This window comes from Vombatus ursinus, unplaced genomic scaffold, assembly GCF_900497805.2.
Source record: "Vombatus ursinus unplaced genomic scaffold, bare-nosed wombat genome assembly UNPS02014821.1, whole genome shotgun sequence".
In the NCBI taxonomy this organism is placed as follows: Eukaryota; Metazoa; Chordata; class Mammalia; order Diprotodontia; family Vombatidae; genus Vombatus; species Vombatus ursinus.
Genome location: NW_020954599.1, coordinates 32,235,337 through 32,248,927, shown reverse-complemented (window position 1 = coordinate 32,248,927; position 13,591 = coordinate 32,235,337). Strand labels below are relative to the sequence as shown.

General features: G+C 42.5%; 1 protein-coding gene across 1 annotated transcript in view; it reads right to left on the bottom strand.

Moving 5' to 3' along the window:
• ENPP6 (ectonucleotide pyrophosphatase/phosphodiesterase 6) overlaps positions 1 to 13,591 on the bottom strand; it is a 169,801-nt gene that overhangs the window by 12,283 nt on the left and 143,927 nt on the right. The window contains exon 7 of the mRNA XM_027837601.1: positions 4,341 to 4,464. Within this exon, the coding sequence (XP_027693402.1) occupies positions 4,341 to 4,464 (124 nt within the window). The remainder of the gene's footprint in view (positions 1 to 4,340; positions 4,465 to 13,591) is intronic.

Below are 13,591 nucleotides of genomic sequence, written 5' to 3'. Positions count from 1 at the left end.
GAGCACTGGCTGTGGAGTTGGCAGGACCTGAGTTCAAATCTGGCTTAGGAGCTGTGCGACCCTGGGCAAGTCACTTAATCCTGAGTGCCTCCAAAAAAGAAAGAAAGAAACTGAGTTTTCTCAGTTTCCTCATCTGGCAATGTTTCCTCGTCTGAAAACAAAGGGGTTAAACTGACCTTGAAGTCTCTTACAACTCAAAAATCTGCATGATCTGATGATTCCCATTACACAAATCAAGAAACCAAATTACAGAAGGACTCATGACGAAAAATGGCATCTACCTCCAGAGAAAAAACTGATGGAGTCTGAGTGCAGATCAAAGCATACTTTGTTTTACTTTCTATATTTTTCTTGGTGGGTTTTTTGGGGGGTTCTGTGTTTTCTTTCACAACATAACTAATATGGAAATATGTTTTGCATGACTGCACATATATAATCTGTATCAAATTGCTTGCCTTCTCAATGAGGGGGGAATAGGGGAAGGGTGGGAGAGAATTTGGAACTCAACATTTTTTTAAAAAAGAATGTTAAAAATTGTTTCTACATGTAATGGGGAAAAAAAGATTAAAATAAAAGAAACGAAAGCACAAAGTGCTTCTGTGACTTCCAGTCCTGGTTATGTCTAGAGGCAGGTGCCCAGTTTGGTGAGAGAGACCACACCACAGAAGGTTGATTGAAGGAACTACAAATGTTTAATCTAGTAAAGGAAGACAGTGGGAAGCTGTTGAGGCAGATTTCAGCTTATTTTGTCTCAGCATGTTTGTAAAAGGCTTTATGTAGGAAGAAATGTCCATATTGTCCCAAGGTGAATGGGCTACCTTGGGGGAAAGTAGGTCCCCATCACTTGATGTCTTCCAGTTGAGATTGGATAACCACTTGTTAGGGATGCTGAGGAAAGCATTCCCATTCAAGGATGGGCTAGACTGGATGCAATTCAATCCAAATAACATTTACTAAACAAGGTCCTCTGATGGGCACTGTGATACAAAAGGCAAAGAGGAAAACCCTTAAACAGCTTATATTCTCCTGAGTGGATACATGTATAAACAAAAGTAATTACAAAGTAATTTTAAAGGGTTGGAGAACTAACAACTGGGAAGAGAATATAGTGTGGGAGGTGGGCACCTGAATTGTGATTCGAAGGATGCTAGGAAAGGTGAGGATACAAGAGAAACAGCCAGTAGGACCTTGAGAGTCCCTTCCTACTCTGAATTGCTATGACTTGCACAAGGTCACTAAGGAATAAGTGGAAGGGCCATGATTTAAACCCAGGTCTTTGGACTCCACTTCTGGTCATTTTCCTCATTTGTAAAATGGGAAATCTAATAGCACCCATTTCCCAGAGTTATTGTAAGGATAAGAGATCATATTTATAAAATACTTAGCATAGAGCCTGGTAAAGTAGATGGTTAATGCATGTTTAAAAAAACAAAACAAAGCACCACAACTCATTCCTTCAACCAATACTTGTAGGGCATGGTCTCTCTCACCGTCCCAATCATCCTTATCCTCTTTTGCGCATATTGAGTATCAGAAGTCACCTGATATTACAGTTTAAGTTAAGTGACTCTCCCCAAGGCAAATAGGTTGCAAATAACAGTCAGGCTTTAATCTCTCCCTCCATTTTCACTGTGCTACAGTATGTCACCCCTTCATGGAAGAAGGCAGTCAGGTAGTAGGCTTCTGTTCCCAACTCTATTATTGGCTTGCTATGTGACCTTGAGCAAGGTACTTTCCAGCTGGGTCTAGGTTCAAACATCTCTAAAATGAGGGGATTGAACTAGATAATTTTTAAGGCTTGAACAGTTCTAATTCCTTATTGAACCAACTCTTGTCTCTGCAACCAATTTGGCTTCAGAGATAGACTTGGAGTGACAAAGTTGTTGTTGTTCAGTCTTTTTAGTTGTGTCTGACTCTTTGGGACACCATTAAAGTTTTCTTGGCAAAGATACTAGAGTGGATTGCCATTTCCTTTTCTAGTTCATTTGACAGTTGAGGAAACTGAGGCAAACATGGTTAAGTGACTTGCCTGGGGTCTTAGGCTGAATTTGAACTCAGATCTTTCTGACTTCAGGCCCAGTGCTCTATCCACTGAACCATCTAGCTGCCTCCATCACTGGCAGTAGCAATAGATAAGTAACCTGTATTGAGACCACACTAGCTTCATGATATAATGAATTAGGGGCTAAGAGAATTAGAATATTGAATAGGAGGGGAATTATAATACATGGGGCAGCAAGGTGGCACAGGGGATAGAATTCTAAGACTGGAGTCAGGAAGGTCTGAGTTCAAATGTGGTCTCAGACCCTTACTAGCTGTGTGACCCTAAGCAAATCACTTAACCCAGCTTGCCTCAGTTTCCTCATCTGGAAAATGAACTGGAGAAGGAAATGGCAAACTACTTCAGTATCTTTGCCAAGAAAACCCTAAATGGTGTCACAGAGAGTCAGACACGACTAAAAAGGCTAAACAACAAAATTATAATGTATACACCTTCCATGTATTATAAGACCTCTCCTAATTGACTTTCATCAGACCTTTAGTTTGAGTGTTACTGAGAAGTGTGGCAGCTTGAGGAATTTTTAAAAGGCTGAGGAATTGTCACTAGTATAATGTTTGGAAGAGGGGCATCAGAGCACTCTTAGAAGGTCTATGGTTATTGAATGTCAGGGAATCAGGAAAGAAAGAAAAAAGAGCAACTGATGATGCGGCCAGCTTTTCTGCAGATGGGAAAAGTAATCACCGATGAATGTTTTGTTTGTACGGGGGGAGAGGGAAGTGATTCAGATATGGTCTGTGTGAGTGAAGAGATGTTAGACCTTGAAAAATCTGGTTTGACAAAATCAAGTCAATCCAACAAACTTTTTAAAAAGCACCAACTACAAAGTTGGAAAACATAACAATTTCTTCTCTCAAGGAGTTTAGAATCTAATGGGGGTGGGTTATAACTGCATAAACAAATAAATAAAGATTCAAGGTAAGATTATATTAAGGGCAAAGCAGAGATCTGGGCAAAGTGTGAGGAACGAGAGAGGGGTCAGGTCACTTTTAACTGCAAAGAGCTGGCAAGGCACCTGAGGAAGTTGGTACCTGAGCCATACCTTGAAGGAAGAGAAGGGTTTCAATAGGTAGATATAGAGAAGCAATACATTCCAGGCATGGGGTCTTCCCTGAGTGAAAGCCCAGACGTGGCAGATGGACAGGGCAAGATCGGGGAATGCTGAGTAGTCTATTTTGCTGGAAGATATGGAAGTGAATGATACCAACAAATCCCACTTCCCCACCTCCCATCTAGAAGCTTATCTAGGACTGGTTTAGCTCTAGAAGCCTGAGTCAGAACTAGAGGGAGTCATGAAATTCTGCCCTGAACCAGCAGGTCTATCTGGGTTCTAGACTAACCAATAATTTGGAGGCATATTTTGAAGCTAGAAGATTCAAATCTGCTTCTAAAGCAGAGTGTTCTTAACCTAGATTCTGTGAACTGTGGTTTTTTTTTTCAAGAAAAGACATTTTTAATCATTGTATTTCAACAAAATCTGTTTCTTTTGTAATCTTATGTACTTTATTTCCAGAGTCCATAGTCTTCCCCAACTGCCAAGGGGTCCATGACACAAACAGGTCAGGGTGGTAATAAAGTGCTGGACATGGAGACAGGAAGCCTTGGGTTCGAATCCTGCCCTCTGATATTCTTAACTGTGTGTTAATGGGGCAAGTCACTTAAGCTCCCCTTTGAACATAGGTTTCCTTATTTGCTAAATGAGGTGTTTGGACCAGATGACCTCTGGGGTCACTTCTAGCTCTAAATCAAGATTCCTATTCTTCATGTGACTGAAGCAGTCTAGTTGGGTCTCACTGGAAAATCTACTGGAGTGTTGACCCAGGCTTCTGGTCAGCACAGACTAACCTGGCCCCGCCAGAGTGCTCAGCATTGGGAATATCAGTGGGAGAGGTTCCTCTCTCAGCCGCCCTGGAGTGACTGTGGCAGGTTTGAAGCACACAGCTGTCAGCAGCCGTGGCTGATAAGCCTTCCCAGACATCAGATAGCTGTGAAATAACATTTTGATGAATTAAGTGTAAAACGAATCACGGACATGTGGAATACATTTTCCCCCCACTGCACTCAGGATTCAGAATTTACGAGGAAAAGTATTTGGTCACACTTGCCAAACCCTAGAAGCATTTGAAAAAGTCAAGCACAAGATGTTGGAGACCTGTTGGGTTTGCTCAGGCTTTCTCATAAATAGTGGTCAGAAAGAAATCCCTCCAAACGTCCTAGGCGAGCTGACCCAGGCCTTCTGCCAGGGGAGCTAGCTAAGGAAGCTGGACTGTCATTGGCTTACCGGGTCCATAGGCCAGGAAGATCCCCCTCATGTCCATGAGCTCATTGTCGTAGCCGTGCCATCCGCGTTGCCAGCCTTCCCTCTTCCCCGTGCTGTTCATCCAGAAGGGGAGCGTTTCTTTTTTCTGAGGATCAAGTAAAGGAAACACACACCCATGTGTGTGCAGTGACCACAATTAGAACTGGGGAATCTCAGAACTGACACTGGCCTCAGAGGTCAACTAAGCCAACCTCCTACCGGAGACAAAGAGAGTTTCTTGCATATTCCTGGAGCGGTCACTAGGAGCTAAATAGTATGATGAGTAAGCGGGCTGGATATGGAGGTTAGGAAGACCAGGATTCAAATCCTGCTTCAGATACTTAATATCTGTGTGACTTCAGGCAAGTCACTTAACGTGCCTCAGTTTTCCTATCTGTAAAATGGGGAAAATAATAACTAGCTCACAGGGTTGTTACGAGGATGAATTAGGATAATATTCATAAAGTACTTTACAAATTCTAAAGGTCTACAGAAATGCTAGGTATTATTAATCAGTCAACAAGCATTTATTAAGTGATTTCTATGTGCCATGCACTGTGTTAAGTGCTAGGGCCACAAGGCTGAATGAGATAAATTGTAATGGGGGAGACAAAGCTGCAAACAACTATGTGCACACAAGTTATACAGATACACACACAAAATACATAATTATACATACACACACACATATATATATGTATTTATATATGGTATAGAAGGAAGGTGTTATTGTTACAGGTGGTGCAGTACAGTGCTGGGCCTGAAGTTGGGAAGATGCATCTTCCTGGGTTCAAATTGGGCTGAGTGATCCTGGGCATGTCACTTAACCCTGTTTGCCTCAGTTTCCTCATCTGCAAAATAAGCTGGAGAAGGAAATGGCAAGCCATTCTGGTATCTCTGCCAAGAAAACCCCAAATGTGTTGGAGAGATGCAGACACAACTGAAATGACTGAACAACATATATATGTGTGTGTATGTATATGCAAGCACAATATACATATCTACACACACACATATATATATAAATACTTACACATACACATATGCTTTAGATAGCAGGTTTTGTTGTTATAGGTGGTGCAGTGGATAGAATGCTGGTCCTGGAGACAGAAAGACCTGAGTTCAAATGTGGCCTCAGACACTTACTACCTGTGTGAGCCTGGGTAAGTCACTTCACTCTGTTTGCCTCAGTTTCCTCATTTGTCAAATGAGCTGGAGAAGGAAACAACAAACCATTCCAGTATCTCTGCCAAGAAAACCCCAAATGGGGTCACGAAGCATAGGACACAACTGAAAAATGACTGAATAATAAGGCTCCATGTTACCTCTAGGAAGAAAGACAGACTCCTTTGTCTGGCATCTAATTCTTCATAGGCTCCAAGAACCTTTCCAGGCTTATTCGACATCACTGTCCTTCATGAACCCTCAGATCAGCCAAACCAGCCTTCTTGCTGCTTCTCACATATGACACTTGTCTCCCATTTATGTGGCCTTGCTGAGGACGTTCACCCCCACATGGAATGTGCTCCCCCTTCATCTCTGACTCTTAGAGTCCTGAGTTTCCTCAGCTCAAATACCACCTCCCGCCCACCTGAGTGTTTCCTGATCCTCTCCAGCTGCTGGTGGCCCTCCCACTTCATTACTTTGCATTTATGCTGTATATATTTTGGACATATTTATATGGGTGCATATTTATATAGGTCCTTCCTTTATAGATTACAAGCACTTTATGGGCAGGGAACTTTTTTTTTTAGTTTTGTCTTTAAATTCCCCAGTCCAGGGATACCTCACAGAGTCTGGGCAAATAGTATTTCAGTAATTTTTCAGTTGTGTCTGACTCTTTATGACCCCATTTGGGGTTTTCTTGGCAAAGATACCTAGAGTGGTTTGCCATTTCCTTCTCCAGCTCATTTTACAGATGAGGAAACTGAGGCAAGCAAGGTTAAGTGACTTGCCCAGGGATACATAGCTAGGTAAGTGTCTGAGGCCAGATTTGAACTCGGGAAGAGGAGTCTTCCTGACTCTAGGCCTAGCACTCTATCCACTGTACCACCTAGCTGCCCCCACATAGTAGATAGTTAATAAATGCTTGTTTGCTTGATTAACTAATTGGGACTATTGGTGAGACAGCCTCTATTTGAATGCTTGAAGTGATGGGGAGCTTACCACTTTACCAGGCAACCTGTTCCATTCTTGAATATCTTTAGTTATGAGTTCTTTCTTATATTGACAGAGATTCTGTCTCCCAGTATCTTGGAATCAAAGAGTAATAGCGATCATCTAGCCCATTTTACAGATGAGGAAACTGAGAACTAGCTAAGTGGAATGACTTGGCCAGAATCACATAACTAATGGTGGGACTGGAATTGGAGCACCCACCTCTTGGCTTCCAGTCCAGTGTTTCCTCTACTTTCCCATATTACCTTTCACTTCTGCCCTCTGGAACCACAGAGGACATTGCTACTTCTTCCTCCACATGATAGTTCTTCATATGCTTAAAGATGGACACCATATCAGTTTCCTCTTGTTTGGGTTGAACCTCACCAGTTCCTCTAATAGGTCTTTGTTGTACATAGTTTCAAGACCTACTCTCCATTCTACTTGCCCTCCTCTAATGGCTAATAGTTATGGATACTTAATTATTGGTGAAACAAAAGCAATTTTAAGAAATCTTTGAACACTCTAAGAAGATCATAAAGAACTTGGTACATTTCTAGCACATTCTATTTTAGATAGCTTCAATTTTGTGGATGCAGGAAACCAAAGTAATTAATCTAGATGGCAAAGTTGGGGACTGATGATCTACTATTTCTTGGTGTTCTCTGTTAACTAATGCTCAATGCTGCCATCCTTCTCTAGTTGATTCAACCAATCAATCAACAAACATTTCTTAAGCACCTACTATGTGCCAGGCATTGTTCTAAAAGTTGGAGATAACAATGGCAAAAATTAAACAGTCCTTACCCTCTAATAGGAAGATAATATGTGTGTGTGTGTGCGCACTTGTGTGTGTGTGTGTGTATGTGTATGTAGAGAGAGAGAGAGACAGAGAGGAGGGAGGTAGGGAAAGAAGGAGAGAAGTAGAGAGAGAAGGGGGGAGAGATGGAAAGAGGGAAGAAGGGAGAGAGGGAGGGAGATAGAAAGGCAGAGAGACAGAGAGGGAAGGAGGGAGAGAGAGAAGGAGAAAGAGAAAGACAGAGAGAGAGAGATACATATATAAAGAGAGGGGGAGAGGGAGGGAAAAGGGATGGAGGGGGGAAGAGAGGGAGAGAAGATATATATATATATATATATACACATATATGTTCATACATATATAGATGATATGTTCATTTTGGTGGGGAGGGTATCATCAACTGGGAGGATCAGCAAAGGCTCCATGTAGAAGGTAGCACTTGGGGTGAGTTTCAAACAAGGGACATTAAGGGGCAGAGCAGAGGATGGAGGGTACTCCAGGTACGGGGGAAGGCCAGTGCAAGGGTACAGAGACAGACAGCATTCAGACAGACAACACTAAGCTGGATTTGAGCATAGCTCCTCTCGTGCCTGACATCTCTAACTCTGGCGCAGGTTATCTGGGGTGCCCTGAACAGCCTGAGTCACAGCCCTGAGCCAATGCTGACGTCCCCAAATACTCTTCCTCCCTTCAGTCATCCTGCAAGAGGAGGAATCCCCAAATCTCAGAGCTGGAAGAGACCTTCAAGGCCATCTAGTCCAAGAATCCCCTGTTGACCCTGCATGAGACTGAGAGAAATTATTATTCATAACCAATAATTTGGGGAGATCCAGAGTTCTTCCCTTCTTCTAAAGTCTTGATTTAAAAGTTCAGTCCCTTGAAGGACTTTGCTGATAATGAGATTGGAGTAGGACCCCACCTTGCTAGGGCAGTCATTGTGTTCCACTCAGGCTTGGGTGGGGCATACATTCCTTGAATAGATGAGGGTGGTCTGAGTATAGAGATAAGACTTTCTGTCCAAGGATGACCAGATGTCACTCATTTTAATATAGCCCACTTCCTGCTGTGTTAACCAACCATAGTTGATTACCATTCCTCTTCCAAAAGAACATATATGCCCTGAGCCCACCACCATGATTGCCTTTGGTCTAAGAGAGACGGCCAAACGACCATCCTTTTATTAATAACATGCTGGCCTTATTAATAAAATGATTAAATTACCCAGAAACTATACTCTCAAGATTATCTAAATCATTACAAGACACCGCAGAGGATCACTCTCTGAGGCTCAATTTTCTTGTCTACAAAATGAGGGAGTGGGATTCATTGATTTCTGAGGTCCCTTCTAGGTCTAAATTCATGATACTAAGCTCCTCCAAATGGTAAAAGAGCACCTCCTTGAAGACCTGAAGTGAGGGGAAACCTAAAATGAGAGAGATCCAAGAATAAGCCCCATGGGGGCCCATCCTGCCACACTGTACTCTCCTCCATTGCTACTCCAACCCTCAGCTTAACTCTATTATCTTTCACTATATTCTCTGCCTCACATTGAGTTTAGTCTAATCTAGTCTGTACCCCTTGATAGCTAATCTAGCAAAAATGCCCATCTACTTGTACTCCTCATGGTCATCGGAGAGGGACTGTTCCATTGCTTCATAAATCACAACCCGTATATTCTTCCACTCCCAAATCCCCCAGTTTCCTAGTGTTCCCACTGTACTGACTCCAATCATTCCTTACCAATAATCAGCATGCCAAGACGGGCTACGGTCACGCCAGCTATTCAATGAGCAGGTCAGTGGAAATCTCAAGCCACCAGCAGGCTCTGGGAAGCCCGGCGACTTGCCAACATTAGCTTGGAGTTATCCTCAGACCCCCCAAGCACGCACTCCCAACAATCCCCAGCTGCCACCAGCTGTTGGGTGAAAACTGCTCATCACCTGGGGCAGTGTGGTGAGGACTGCAAGGGTGGGGCCTTGTCTAGCTGCCCTATTGCATTGCGTGTTCATCCACTCACACCCTGTAAATCTCTCCCTTGCATTAATGCTTTTTCAAACCTCTCCGTTTCATTGAATTTGTTTCCTGAATTTCCATCAGCCCTTCCTCCCATCTCCAGCTGTCATTAATAAGTGCCCAGGTTGATTCTGTATTCTTACCTGGCAGCATTTCTATCTTGCTGTCATTTCTCCCTTCTCCCTATCTGTCTTCAGTGATGATCACACCACCTCCCGATTTAGCTTCATCAGCCAATTTAATGAATGTGTTGCTTTTTCACTTCCTATGCTTACACAGCCATAATCGCTGCAATCCTTATCAGGGCATTAGTATTATTAACAACAATAGTCATTATTATTTCTGAGCATGGAAGTAATGTAACAGATTAAAAGGGTTAGTTCTGAGGGGGGCAGTCTGGGGAAGTGGAAAGCCTACTGGTTTGGGAGTCAAAAGACGTGGGTTCAAATCCCAGATCTGCATTAATTAGCTGGATGATTTTGAACAAGTCACCCTCTCTAAACCTTGATTCCCTCATCTATAAAGTGAGGGGATTGGAATCATTGACTTCTATGATCCTTTCTCTCCTTAATGTTTATGATTTAATGAATGATTCTGAGTTCAGATAAAGATGGACCTGCCCCAATTCACAGAATGACAGGTATTCTGTGACTGTTAAATGTCTGCCTACCAAATGATGAAGAAAGGCCATTTCATTGGTTGAACTGAAACTGATCATGCATACAAAAAGCATTAACAAACCAAATCCAGTTCTCTTCTCTGGTGGCAAGTGAGGAAAGGACTGCTATAGGCCTCATGAATGGAAGGCCCTTGCTGCTGGTTTGGTCACCATTGTGTCTATTTTTTCCTGTTCTTAAATCAAAGAGGGTTGAAGAAGAAATGACCTTGTGAGATTCAAAGGGTTGGGAGAACCAGCTGAATTTGCTAACAGCCAGAGCTGCTATAGCCCTGAGAAGCAACCTTCGTGGCCCTGTCCAACTATGCATCAACGCTGTGGAAAACATCTCATTTCCTGAAAGCAAAGAAGGAAACTCATCCACAGACTGTGCTGCAGCCATCAATGAACTTGATAGCAGAAAAAAAAAAGTGCTTCTAGCTAAGTCTGAGCCCATTATTCTTAGAGACCAAAATGTAGAGGGGAGAGTGCATTGCAGTTCAGAAGGCTATTTTTTAAAATGTGGGTTCTTCCTATATCTTTTTTAGTAAATATCCATTTGTCAAGCTAATTGATACAATTTGGTTAATTCATACTGAGGAAATACAAGCTTGCATAGTGCAGCTGATATCAGGGGAACACACCACAATAGGGTCTTAGGCTGATAAGATTAGAAGGATCCCTGCAACCACCTGGGGATACCTGTAGGACCCTGATGGGGAGATGCAGCCATCCCCTGGTCTCCTGATTTATCAGTACAACTTGTAATATATTACATAAAGAAACACACACACACACACACACACACACACCAGTCCCTGCCTTCAAAGAGCATATTTTACAAATAAGAGAGACAACACATAAATAAATGGGCTCATACAGTACACAGAGTAGAAGGAAGATAATCTTAGAAGGGAGGGGCAGCTAGGTGGCACAGTGGCTAGAGTACTGGCCCTGGAATCAAAAGGACCTGAGTTCAAATATGATCTCAGACACTTACTAGCTGTGTAACACTGGGCAAGTCACTTAACCTTGATTTCCACCCCCACACCCCCTGAAAAAAGAAGGGAATGTTCAAGAGGGGATTAAGTAGTCCTCCTATGAAAGTTAACACAGTTAAAGGAAACTCCCTTTCGAAAAAGTTAGAGATGAGGAGGGTAAAGCAATTCACTCATGGGTGACAACTGGTGCAAAGGGAGGGGAATGGTAGGTGTAGTGTTTGAGGAATAGCAAGTTGCCCAGTATTGCTGGACCACATAGTATGTGTAGATGAAAGTAAAGTGTGACAGAAAGGTAGATCTGCATTAACTAGCTGGATGATTTTGGATAAGTCACCCTCTCTAAACCTCAATTCCCTCATCTATAAAGTGAGAGCAGAAAGGTAGAAAGGTGCTAGGCTGGGACAAGCCTATGAACCGATGACCTCAGGATGGTGATGTCTTGACTTGCAAGTGAGTTGGATTTGAGTGAGGCACGGCTGTGCAAAATCATCAGCCCCACTCTTTCTTCCAGGGTCATTCAGGAGTTCAGTGGCAAGACATAGGTCAAGACGAATGGAGATGGCCCTGGATGCACTGGGAGACCTTAGCCCTTTTAAGCTAAGGTCTTTCCCAAGTCTCACTTTGTCTGAGACAACACTCATTCAGTAATTAAAGGCTAGGTAAGAATTGAGGCAAAAGATGGCCTGGTCTGACTTCCCAAAAGAATCAATCTGGGAGTGAAAGACCCTCAGAGTTTCTGACCGGAATGGAAACAATTACTATTTCCAGTCACTCTGAGCCATCATAACCCAAACAATGAGCAAATGAGGCTTGGGCTGGGACCTATTATTGGCCAACCAGTGAAAGAGGTTTCCATTAGGAAAACAATTAAGGTAGTACTCAGTGGAGGAGTCCCTGTGTATGAGGAGGAGTATAGGGGTGTAGGTTGGCGAAAGTGTAGAGGGAAAAATGATAGATACTTTTAGCGACTCCGTGTGTGTGTGTGTGTGTGTGTGTGTGTGTGTGTGTGTGTGTGTGTGGTATCATGAATGAAGTAATAGGTAAATTTCTATCATTGGGGAGAGCTTCTCTTACAGAGACACCCCCTAATCAATGGGGATAAATATTGGCATGCATGTGGATACAAATGTTGTTGTTGTCCTTCATTCTTGAAGAGGACCATGACATCAGGAAGGGGATGTCATGACTTGCAGGTGAATCGGATTTAAGTGAGGGAGGGCTTTGCAAAGTCACCAGCCTCACTCTCTCCTCCCGAGCCATCTGGGTTTGGTGGCGAGAGAGATCAGGTATGCATGTGGAAAAGATAGCAGAAAGCAAGGTATAGTGGAAAGAGAAGTAGCTCTGAAGTCAGAGGAATTGAGTTCAAATTTTGCCTCTGACCTCTACTATCCAAGTGACCTTGGACAAGTCACTTAACTCCCCTAGGCTTTAGTTTTCTTATCTATATAATGAAATGGTGTTTGAGGTTTCCTCTAGTTCCAGATCTATGAGGCCTGTTTATGGGGACCAAATTAGGGAGGAAACTAATGATTCATTTTCTAACATATTCCTCTCCCTCCCTTACCCAATGAGACCTCCCTGTAAGAAAGATTAAAAAAAGAAAAGAAAAGCAATATATAGTGAACATTCCTATATAAGAGATTATTATATTGGTAGATTATATGATGGGCAGCTTTGTGGCACAATGGATAGAGCACTGGCTGTGTGACCCCGGGCAAGTCACTTTACTCTGTTTGCCTCAGTTTCCTCCTCTGTCAAATGAGCTAGAGAAGGAAATGGCAAACTACTTCAGAGTCTTTGCTAAGAAAACCCCAAATGGGATCAAGGAGAGTTGGACATGATTGAAACAACTGAACAACAACAAGATTATATGATGGGAAAGCTAATTTGTAAACCACTCCCTTTGACTTTTATTCTGCACCCCCCTTCTTTTAGCTACTTTGTGGACATAATGTGGCTTGGGGATCTGTCCTTCGCTCTGGGGACATGAGGGAGCAGATGGGGGATGATGGCTTATAGCCATTCAAGTGAAAGAATGGCTATGCAGTGAGGAATGATCAATGGACATGTTGGGTGCTTCTGCATTCTCTGTGCTATCATTGGATCCTAAGTAATAAAGCTTGAAGGGACCTTAAAGTTTCTCTAGTCCAACCTCTCCATTTTTACAGATAGAGAAACTGACACAGAAAACTTTGTCCAAGGTCACACGAATGTGCAGTAAATAGCAAATCCATGACTTGAACTTGGATCCTGTTACTCCAAATCCTGTACCTTTTCCCATACTGATAGAACAAGTAATCAATCAATGAGCATCTTTTGAGCTGTCATTGTATGCTAGGCCCTGGGAATATAAAAACAAAAATGAAGCAGTCCTTCCCTCAAGGAGCTTACATTTTATGGAGGAGACAACATGTATAAAGTATCCACTGCCATGTTGCCATGCTAAGAGATCTAGAACAAGGGTTCTAAACCTCTAATCTGTGACCTTTTTAAAAAATGTATCTTGAAAATTATATTATAATATAGTTGGTTTATTTGTAATGCTGTGTATTTTATGTTATGCATGTAAAATTATTCTGAGGAGGGGTTTGTAGGCTTTTATCAGAAG